Raw genomic sequence first — 11,288 nt, 5'->3', positions numbered from 1 at the left:
CCCCCCTTTTCCCCCCGCCCCCCCTTCCCGGGGGGGGGGGGGGCAGTGAGGGGAGACCCCCAGGGACCCCAAATCCCCTCAGGGCACCCCAAATCCCCCCGGGACCCCCCAGGGTACCCCAAATCCCCCCAGGGACCCCAAATCCCTCAGGGACCCCCCAGGGCACCCCAAATGCCTCAGGACACCCCAAATCCCCCCGGGACCCCCCAGGGTACCTCAAATCCCCCCAGAGACCTCTCAGGGACCCCAAATCCCTCCAGGGACCCCCCAGGACACCCCAAATCCCCCCAGGGCACCCCAAATTCCCCAAAGCCCCACCAGGGGACCCCAAAACCTCTCCAGAGCACCCCAAAACTCCCTTGTGGTTACCCCAAACCCCCCAAATGTTCTCCTGGACACCCCAAAATCCCTCCTGGACACCCCAGACCCCTCCATGGGCACCCCAAACCCCCCAAGGGACCCCAAATTCCCCCCATGGAGACCCCAAACTCCCTCCCAGTCCCTCCCAGTGTTTCCCAGCCTCTCCCAGTCCGTCCCAGTCCTTCCCAGTGCCCCCCCAGCCTCTCCCAATCCCCCTCACAGTGGCTCCCAGTGCCTCCCAGTCCCTCCCCAATCCTCCTCCCAGTCCCTCCCAGTCCTCCCAATCCCCCTCCCAGTGCCCCCCAGTCCCTCCCAGTGTTTCCCAGTGCTCTCCAGTCCCCCCAATCCCCCTCACAGTGCCTGCCAGCCCATCCCAGTCCTTCCCAATGCCCCCCAGTCCCTCCCAATCCCCCACAGTGTTTCCCAGTCCCTCCCAGTTTGGTCCCAGTCCCCTCCCAGTGCTCCCAGTCCTCCCAGCACTCCCAGTGTTTCCCAGTCCCTCCCAGTTTGGTCGAAATCCTCCCCCCAGTCCCTCCCAGTTGCTCCCAATCCCGCTGCCAGTGCCCCCAGTTGCCTCCCAATGTCTCCCAGCCCCTCCCAATCCCCCTCCCAGTTTGGTCCCAGTCCCTCCCAGTCCCTCCCAGTGCCCCCAGTCCCCTCCCAGTTTGGTCCCAGTCCCCTCCCAGCGTTTCCCAGTCCCTCCCAGTTTGGTCCCAATCCCCCTCCCAGCCCCTCCCAGTGTCCCCCAGCCCCTCCCAGTCCCTCCCAGTGCTCCCAGTGCCCCCGGTCTCACCGCTGTCGGACAGGTCCCGCAGGGAGCTGCTCAGCGCGCTCCGTTTGAGCCCCTCGGCGCCGAACGCGTCCTCCAGGCTGCTGCGGCTGAGCCCGTTCAGCGCCTCGCGGGGGGGCCCCGCGCCCCGCGGCCCCGCCACGCCCTTCTGCTTCTCCAGCTCCGCTGGGGGACACCAGTGACACCAGTGACACCAGTGACCCCCCCCAGTAACACCCAGTAACGCCCAGTGACACCCAGTGACACCCAGTGACACCCAGTGCCTCCCTGTGCCCCGCGCCCCGCGGCCCCGCCACGCCCTTCTGCTTCTCCAGCTCCGCTGGGGGGGACACCAGTGACACCAGTGACCCCCCCCAGTAACGCCCAGTAACACCCAGTGACACCCAGTGACACCAGTGACACCCAGTGCCTCCCCACGCCCCGCGGCCCCGCCACGCCCTTCTGCTTCTCCAGCTCCGCTGGGGGGGACACCAGTGACACCAGTGACCCCCCCCAGTAACGCCCAGTAACACCCAGTGACACCCAGTGACACCCAGTAACCCCCAGTGACACCAGTGACACCCAGTGCCTCCCTGTGCCCCGCGCCCCGCGGCCCCGCCACGCCCTTCTGCTTCTCCAGTTCCGCTGGGGGGGCACACCCAGTAACCCCCAGTAACACCCAGTAACGCCCAGTGTCAGGGGCACCCCCAAAGGGTCAGGGACACCCCACAGGGTCAGGGACACTCAGCTTGATCCCGAACTGGTAATCTGGGGGGCACGGGGGGCAGGGGCACCCCAAAGGGTCAGGGACACCCCCAAAGGGACAGGGGCACCCCCAAAGGGACACCCAGCCTGATCCCAAACTGGTAATCTGGGGGGCACGGGGGGTCAGGGGCACCCCACAGGGACAGGGACACCCCTAAAGGGACAGGGGCACCCCCAAAGGGTCAGGGACACCCCTAAAGGGTCAGGGACACCCCCAAAGGGACAGGGACACTCAGCTTGATCCCGAACTGGTAATCTGGGGGGCACGGGGGGCAGGGGCACCCCAAAGGGTCAGGGACACCCCCACAGGGACAGGGACACCCCCACAGGGTCAGGGACACCCCTAAAGGGTCAGGGACACCCCTAAAGGGTCAGGGACACCCCTAAAGGGTCAGGGACACCCCTAAAGGGTCAGGGACACCCCTAAAGGGTCAGGGACACCCCTAAAGGGTCAGGGACACCCCTAAAGGGTCAGGGACACCCCTAAAGGGTCAGGGACACCCCTAAAGGGTCAGGGACACCCCTAAAGGGTCAGGGACACCCCTAAAGGGTCAGGGACACCCCTAAAGGGTCAGGGACACCCCTAAAGGGTCAGGGACACCCCCAAAGGGACAGGGACACTCAGCTTGATCCCGAACTGGTAATCTGGGGGGGAATGGGGGGCAGGGGTACCCCAAAGGGTCAGGGACACCCCACGGGGACACCAACCCCAGCCTGCAGCCTGATCCCGAACTGGTAATCTGGGGGGGAATGGGGGGCATGGGGGACCCCAAAAGGGTCAGGGACACCCAGCCTGATCCCGAACTGGTAATCTGGGGGGCAATGGGGTCAGGGGGTACCCCAAAGGGACAGGGACACCCCCACAGGGACACCAACCCCAGCTTGATCCCAAACTGGGAATCTGGGGGGCACGGGGGGGGCACGGGGTCAGGGACACCCCAAAGGGACAGGGGCACACCCAAAAGGGACAGGGACACCCCACAGGGACAGCCAGCCTGATCCCGAACTGGGAATCTGGGGGGCATGGGGGGCAGGGGCACCCCACAGGGTCAGGGACACCCCACAGGGTCAGGGACACCCCCACGGGGACACCGACCCCAGCCTGATCCCAAACTGGGAATTTGGGGGGACAGGGCGAGGGGGAGGGGACACAGCAGGAGGTTCCAGAGGGTCCCGTGGGGTCTTTTGGGGTCCTATAGAGTCCCATAGGGTGCTGTGGGGTCCTATGGGGTGCTGTGGGGTCCCATAGGATGCTGTAGGGTTTTTTGGGGTGCTGTGGGGCTCTGTGAGGTGCTGTAGGGTTCTTTGGGGTGCTGTAGGGTTCCATGGGGTTCTGTGAGGTGCTGTAGGGTTCTTTGAGGCCCTGTAGGGTTCTTTAGGGTGCTGTAGGGTCCCACAGGGTGCTGTAGGGTTCTTTGGGGTGCTGTAGGATTTTTTGGGGTGCTGTGGGGTTCTTTGGGGTGCTGTACAGTTCTTTGGGGATCTGTAGGGATCCCATAGGATGCTGTGGGGTTCTGTGAGGTGCTGTAGGATTTTTTGGGGTGCTGTAGGGTCCCACGGGGTTCTGTAGGGTCCCATGGGGTGCTGTGGGGTCCTATAGGATGCTGTGGGGTTCTTTGGGGTGTTGTGGGGTTCTTTGGGGAGCTGTAGGGTCCCATGGGGTCCTATAGGGTCCCTCGGGGCGCCGCGGGGCTCACAGGCGTTCTGGAAGAGCTGCATGTGCATCTCCACCAGCGGGAAGCTCTGCCGGAAGCTGTAGGTCACCAGGATCTTCTTCTTCTGGAAGATCTTCGTCACCTGCCGAGGACACGGGGTCACCAGGGACCCCTCTCCCGGATCCCCCCGGGGCTGAGGACCCCCCCGGGACCCCCCGGGACCCCCCGCTCACCACCAGGAGGTCGTTGAAGAGGAAAACCTCGCGCTGGTGCAGCCCCAGGCGCTGGGGCCGGTTGGGGTCGGGCACCTCGTAGAGCTGGCAGCAGCAGACCAGGCGCCGGTGGGGCAGGGACAGCACCTGGGGACACGTGGGGGTCACACCCGGGGGGGACACGTGCCCCCAGACCCGCCCCGAGGGGTGAGGGTGGCCTTGGACCTTTGGTGGGGCAGGGACAGCACCTGGGGGTCACACCCGGGGGGGACACGCGCCCCCAGACCCGCCCCAGGGTGGGGAGGGGGGCCTAGGACCTTCGGTGGGGCAGGGACAGCACCTGGGGACACGTGGGGGTCACACCCGGGGGGGACACGTGCCCCCAGACCCGCCCCGAGGGGTGAGGGTGGCCTTGGACCTTGCTGGGGTCACACAGAGCTTGGACAGGTTGGGGTACCCCGAATGTCCCATGGAGGTCACTTCAAGGAGTGTCCCCCACAGATCACCCCAGATGTCCCCTGTGGGTCACTTTAAGGGTCACCCCAAACGTCCCACATAGGTCAGGGTCACTTCAAGGTCACTTCAAGGTCACCCCAATGTCCCACGTGGGTCACTTGAGTGTCCCCCACAGGTCACCCCGAATGTCCCACACGATGTCCCCCATGGGTCACCAGGATCACCCCCCACAGATCACCTGGATTGTGTCCCTTGGGTCACCTAGAACCTGCCCCATGGGTCACTGAGAACCTGCCCCATGGATCACCTAGAACATTCCACCTGCCCCATGGATCACCTAGAACATCCCTCTCCTAGGCTCACCTGGAACCTGCCCCGTGGGTCACCTGGAACACCCCCCATGGGTCACCTGGAACCCACCCCATAGGGTCACCTAGAACCTGCCCCCCATGGGTCACCTAGAACATCCCCATTGATTGCCTAGAACCTGCCCCATGGGTCACCTGGAACACCCCCCAAAGGTCACCTAGAACCTGCCCCATGGGTCACCTAGAACCTGCCCCATGGGGCCACCTGCAGCATCCTTCCCACAGGATCTCCTGGAATCCTGGAACGTCTCCCGTGGGTGGCCCAGAACCTGTCCCACGGGGTCACCGGGGACACGCCCCCGCCTGGCCCCGCCCCCCGGTGCCCTGGCCCCGCCCCCGAGCCGACGCACCGGTTTCTTGCCGACGATCATGCGCTCCACGGCCTGGACCTGGGACACGTGGTCGTCGTTGGTGCGCAGCTCGCGGCTCTGGATGCGCTGGTAGATGCCCACCAGCATGTCCCGGGGGATGTCCTCGCCGTTGTCCACCCCTGCGCGACACCCGGGCCCGCTCTAGAACCCGCGCCGCGTGGAACCGCTCCAGAACCCGCAACGCACCCCCGACCTGCAACGGCTGACGCTGCTCTAGAACCTGCAACTCCAGCTCCAGAACTCACTAATAATGGGTGAGAACCTAATGACATCTGGACACACTCTAGAACCTTCCACCCAGCTTGAGTCCAGGACCTGGGACACCCAGACCCCTTCTAGAAGCCCCAAAACCCAGATCTGCTCTGGAACCCGTGTCATCATTATCTACTCCAGAACCTGCAACACCCGGACCCACCCTCAAACCCATCACAACCGACCCTGATCCAGAACCTGCAACACCTGGACACATGCTACGTCTGCCCCCCCCCTTCTAGAACCCACCCTTGCACCGGTGCCATCCCAGATCCATCCCAGAACCCACAGCCACCAGGCCCACTCTAGAACCCTCAACACCGGATCCAATCTAGAACCCACAACACCCGGGCCCACCCTTGCACTGGTGTCACCCCAGACCCCGCAGCCACCAGCTCCACTCTAGAACCCACAACACCTGATCCAATCTAGAACCCACAACACCCGGGCCCACCCTTGCACCGGTGTCACCCCAGACCCCGCAGCCACCAGCTCCACCCCCAAACCCATAACACCCGACCCTGATCCAGAACCTGCAACACCTGAACCCACTCCAGAACCTGTGACCTCTGCCCCAATCTAGAACCCACAACACCCAGCACCACCTTTCCACCAGTGTCATCCCAGATCCATCCCAGAACCCAAAGCCACCGGGTCCACTCTGGAACCCACAACCCCCGACCCAATCTAGAACCCACAACACCCGGCCCCACCTTTCCACCAGTGTCACCCCAGATCCATCCCAGAACCCAAAGCCACCGGGTCCACTCTGGAACCCACAACACCCGACCCAATCTAGAACCCACAACACCTGGACCCACCTTTCCACCAGTGTCATCCCAGACCTGCCCCAGACCCCACAGCCACCAGGCACACTCTAGAACCTGCACCACCCGACCCAATCTAGAACCCACAACACCTGGACCCACCTTTCCACCAGTGTCATCCCAGACCTGCCCCAGACCCCACAGCCACCAGGCACACTCTAGAACCTGCACCACCCGTTCTAGAACCCACAACACCCGGCCCCACCTTTCCACCAGTGTCACCCCAGATCCATCCCAGAACCCAAAGCCACCGGGTCCACTCTGGAACCCACAACACCCGACCCAATCTAGAACCCACAACACCTGGACCCACCTTTCCACCAGTGTCATCCCAGACCTGCCCCAGACCCCACAGCCACCAGGCACACTCTAGAACCTGCACCACCCGACCCAATCTAGAACCCACAACACCCAGCTCCACCCTCAAACCCACCACACCTGACCCTGATCCAGAACCTGCAACACCTGGGAAAGCGCTGGACAATCCAACACCCAGCCCTGCTCTAGAACCCACCCCGCTCTAGAACCCACGTCTCCTCCCGGGGACCTCCCAGGGCCTCACCTCGCAGGTTCTTGATGAAGTCCTCGAGCTTCATCTTGCGCTCGGCCTTGACGCTGGGGCTGTACATGTCGGTGTTGAGGAGGATGATGGCGAAGGCCAGGATGAAGATGGTGTCCGGGTTGCGGAACTGGCGCAGCAGGGCCGCGTTACACACGCAGTAGCGCTGGCTGCGGGGCGGACAACCCCCACGGCCCATGGGGTCACGGTGCCCCACGGCCGGCCTCTGCACCCCACAGCCGCCCCTGAGGGTGGGGCGGCACCCTGGGGGCTGTAGGGTCACCTAGAACGTGGGCCACCGCCCCCGTGGCCCGTCCTTGATGCACAGGGTCACCCAGAACGTCACCCTGTGGTCCAGGGGCCACCCCCCAGTGTCCTGTCAGTCTGTAGGGTCACCTAGAACGGCCCCATGTCCCACAGGTGCCACCACCCTTTGTGTCCCCCCTCAATCCTTAGGGTCACCCAGAACGTCACCCTGTGGTCCAGGGGCCACCCCCCAGTGTCCTGTCAGTCTGTAGGGTCACCTAGAACAGCCCCATGTCCCACAGCTGCCACCAACCCCTTGTGTCCCCCCATAATCCATAGGGTCACCTAGAACGGCCCCATGTCCCACAGGTGCCACCCCCTTGTGTCCCCCCTCAATCCATAGAATGTTCTAGAACAGCCCCTGGTCCCACAGGTGCCACCACCCCCTGGTGTCCCACTCAATCCATAGAATGATCTAGAACAGCCCCATGTCCCACAGATGCCACCACCCTTTGTGTCCCACTCAATCCATGGAATGATCTAGAACAGCCCCATGTCCCCTTGTGTCCCCCCATAATCCATAGAATGTTCTAGAACAGCCCCATGTCCCCTTGTGTCCCCTCTGAATCCATAGAATGATCTAGAACAGCCCCATGTCCCACAGGTGCCACCACCCTTTGTGTCCACCCTCAATCCATAGGGTCACCTAGAACAGCCCCATGTCCCCTTGTGTCCCCCCTCAATCCACAGAATGTTCTAGAACATCACCCATGGTGACCACCCCACTGCGTGCTGCTGGTGGCAGGGGCGGTGCAGCGGGGACGCGGGGACAGAGGGACGCGGGGACGTGGGGACACGGGGACGGGGACCCACCCCTCACCTGAAGGCCTCGATCAAGCGCTCGACCTTCTGCGCCTCCCCCTGCACGCGGATGTGCGACTGGAACTTCCGCAGGGCCTCGTCCAGCTCCATCCCGGAGAAATCCATCTCGTCCACCACGCAGCTGCCGAGACCCCGCGGCAGGGGATGGCTCTGGGGGCCGCCCCCAGCCCCGGCGCGCCCCCCCTCGCCCCCGGCGCGTCCCCCCCTTACTCGAGGACGTCGCGGTTGAACTGCTTCTGGCGGTTGCCCAGGAACTCGCCGATCATCTGCCGGCTCAGGCCCTTCCGCTCCAGGATGAAGTGGGCGACGCCCACGGGGGTGTCGGACAGGAACCCCCTCTCGATCAGGTACTGGATCCCCTTCTCCGGCTTCCTGCGGGGGGTTCCGTGGTGGTCAGCCGTGGTGGAGTGACCTAGAACGTCACCTGCCCCCGGCTCTAGGGACATCGTGGGGTCACCTCAGGTGACATCGGCTTCCCTCAAGGGTCACCTGGAGCGCTGTCCTGTCTGGTGACCTGGAATGTCACCGTGGGGCTACCTAGAACTCCACAGTAGGGCTACCTAGAACATCACCACAGGGTGACCTGGAATGTCACCGTAGGGCTACCTAGAACTCCACAGTAGGGCTACCTAGAACAGCACTGCAGATTAACCTAGAACGTCACCATAGGGTCACCTAGAACACAGGCATGTCTGGTGACCTGGAATGTCACCGTAGGGCTACCTAGAACTCCACAGTAGGGCTACCTAGAACATCACCAAAGGCTGACCTGGAATGTCACCGTAGGGCTACCTAGAGCTCAACAGTAGGGCTACCTAGAACATAACCACAGGGTCACCTAGAACGCAGTCATGTCTGGTGACCTGAAATGTCACCGCAGGGCTACCTAGAGCTCAACAGTAGGGCTACCTAGAACAGCACTGTAGATTAACCTAGAACATCACCATAGGGTCACCTAGAACGCAGTCATGTCTGGTGACCTGAAATGTCACCGTAGGGCTACCTAGAGCTCCACAGTAGGGCTACCTAGAACATCACCATAGGGTCACCTAGAACGTCCCCCCCGCATGGTTACCTGGAGCTTCACTGTAGGGCCACCTAGAACACCACGGTGGGGTTCTACAGGGCCACCTCAAACATCACCTTGTCCTGGCCACAGGGCCACCATGGCCATCGTGTCCTTCCCTAGGGCCACCTGGGCCACCTCGCCCTTCTCCAGGGCCACCAACGTCCCCCCGTCCTCACTATAGGCTCACCTAGAACCTCACGGTAGGGTCACCTAGAACGTCATTGTGGGGTTCTACGGCGTCGCCTAGAACATCCCCCCATCCTCGCTATAGGGTCACCTAGAACGCAGTCATGTCTGGTGACCTGAAATGTCACCGTAGGGCTACCTAGAGCTCCACAGTAGGGCTACCTAGAACATCACCATAGGGTCACCTAGAACGTCACCCCGCATGGTTACCTGGAGCTTCACTGTAGGGCCACCTAGAACACCACGGTGGGGTTCTACAGGGCCACCTCAAACATCACCTTGTCCTGGCCACAGGGCCACCATGGCCATCGTGTCCTTCCCTAGGGCCACCTGGGCCACCTCGCCCTTCTCCAGGGCCACCAACGTCCCCCCGTCCTCACTATAGGCTCACCTAGAACCTCACGGTAGGGTCACCTAGAACGTCATTGTGGGGTTCTACAGAGCCACCTCAAACATCCCTCGTGTCCTTCCCTAGGGCCACCTGGGCCACCTCGCCCTTCTCCAGGGCCACCAACGTCCCCCCCGTGCTCACTATAGGCTCACCTAGAACTTCACGGTAGGGTCACCTAGAACATCATTGTGGGGTTGGTTCTACAGAGTCACCTCAAACATCCGCCATCTTTGCTGTAGGGTCACCTAGAACATCACCCTGCCTTTGTTATGGATTCACCTAGAACATCACCCAACTCTCACTATCTATAGTGTCACCTAGAACATCCCCCCATCCTCGCTGTAGGGTCACCTAGAACGTCATTGTGGGGTTCTACAGGGTCTCCTAGAACATCCCCCCATCCTCGCTATAGGGTCACCTAGAACATCATTGTGGGGTTGGTTCTACAGAGTCACCTCAAACATCCGCCATCTTTGCTGTAGGGTCACCTAGAACATCACCCTGCCTTTGTTATAGATTCACCTAGAACATCACCCAACTCTCACTACCTATAGTGTCACCTAGAACATCCCCCATCCTCGCTATAGGGTCACCTAGAACGTCATTGTGGGGTTCTACGGGGTCACCTAGAACATCCCCCCATCCTCGCTATAGGGTCACCTAGAACGTCACCGCAGGGGTGTGGGCAGACCTCAAACATCATTATGGGGTCCTAGAGGGTCACCTCAAACATCACCCTACCCTTGCTGTAGGCTCACCTAGAACATCACCCAGCTCTCACGATAGGGTCACCTAGAACATCCCCATTGTTGCTATAGGTTCATCTAGAACATCACCATAGGCTCACCTAGAACAGTCCCCATCCTCACTATAGGATCACCTAGAACACCACCATGCCCTCGCTATAGGGTCAGCTAGAACATCCCCCCATCCTCGCTATAGGATCACCTAGAACCTCACCCTCCTCTCTCTATAGGTTCATCTAGAACATCACCATAGGCTCACCTGGAACACCACCCTGCCCTCGCTATAGGCTCACCTAGAACATCCCCCATCCTCGCTATAGGATCACCTAGAACACCACCATGCCCTTGCTATAGGGTCACCTAGAACACCCCCATCCTCGCTATAGGGTCTCCTAGAACATCACCATTGGGTCACCTAGAACATCACCATGCCCTCACGATAGGCTCACCTAGAACATCCCCCCATCCTCGCTATAGGCTCACCTAGAACATCCATCACCCTGCTCTCTCTATAGGTCCATCTAGAACATCACCATAGGGTCACCTAGAACCTCACCCCGCTCTCGCTATAGGTTCATCTAGAACATCACCATAGGCTCACCTGGAACACCACCCTGCCCTCGCTATAGGCTCACCTAGAACATCCCCCATCCTCGCTATAGGATCACCTAGAACCTCACCCTGCTCTCGTTATAGGGTCAGCTAGAACATCACCCTGCTCTCTCTATAGGTTCATCTAGAACATCACCACACGCTCACCTGGAACACCACCCTGCCCTCGCCGTGGCGTCACCAACAATCCCACCCCAGCCTTCCCCCGGCGCCGCGTGGCCCCACTGCCGGACCCCCAGCCCCCTCCCCACATCCGGCACAGCCCCCCCGAGCCCCCACGCCTCACTTGTTGAAGAGGTTGAGGCCGATGCGGTACTGGCGCCGCTGCACCACGTCGTTGTTGAGCGCCGGCGAGTCCCAGCTCTGCCGCGGCTCCCGCTGGTACGTGGCCTTGCCGGGGGCTCCGGCGGCGCCGGGGGGCTGCGGGGGGGCGGTGGGCGGGCCGCTGCACCACGTCGTTGTTGAGCGCCGGCGAGTCCCAGCTCTGCCGCGGCTCCCGCTGGTACGTGGCCTTGCCGGGGGCTCCGGCGGCGCCGGGGGGCTGCGGGGGGGCGGTGGGCGG

General features: G+C 62.2%; 1 protein-coding gene across 1 annotated transcript in view; it reads right to left on the bottom strand.

The window, feature by feature from the left end:
• Positions 1 to 11,288, bottom strand: part of LOC120509525 (IQ motif and SEC7 domain-containing protein 2-like) — a 16,306-nt gene that overhangs the window by 860 nt on the left and 4,158 nt on the right. Inside the window, exons 4-12 of the mRNA XM_039724247.1 lie at positions 11,013 to 11,267; positions 7,933 to 8,094; positions 7,721 to 7,843; positions 6,598 to 6,764; positions 4,936 to 5,075; positions 3,783 to 3,908; positions 3,592 to 3,691; positions 2,514 to 2,539; positions 1,154 to 1,469 (exon numbers count right to left, since the gene is read on the bottom strand). Of these exons, the coding sequence (XP_039580181.1) occupies positions 1,154 to 1,469; positions 2,514 to 2,539; positions 3,592 to 3,691; positions 3,783 to 3,908; positions 4,936 to 5,075; positions 6,598 to 6,764; positions 7,721 to 7,843; positions 7,933 to 8,094; positions 11,013 to 11,267 (1,415 nt within the window). The remainder of the gene's footprint in view (positions 1 to 1,153; positions 1,470 to 2,513; positions 2,540 to 3,591; positions 3,692 to 3,782; positions 3,909 to 4,935; positions 5,076 to 6,597; positions 6,765 to 7,720; positions 7,844 to 7,932; positions 8,095 to 11,012; positions 11,268 to 11,288) is intronic.

This window comes from Passer montanus, unplaced genomic scaffold (genome assembly GCF_014805655.1).
Source record: "Passer montanus isolate IOZ18808 unplaced genomic scaffold, ASM1480565v1 scaffold520, whole genome shotgun sequence".
NCBI classification, from domain to species: Eukaryota; Metazoa; Chordata; class Aves; order Passeriformes; family Passeridae; genus Passer; species Passer montanus.
The sequence above is the reverse complement of the archived record's forward strand: the minus strand, read 5'-3'. Positions and strand labels throughout refer to the sequence as shown.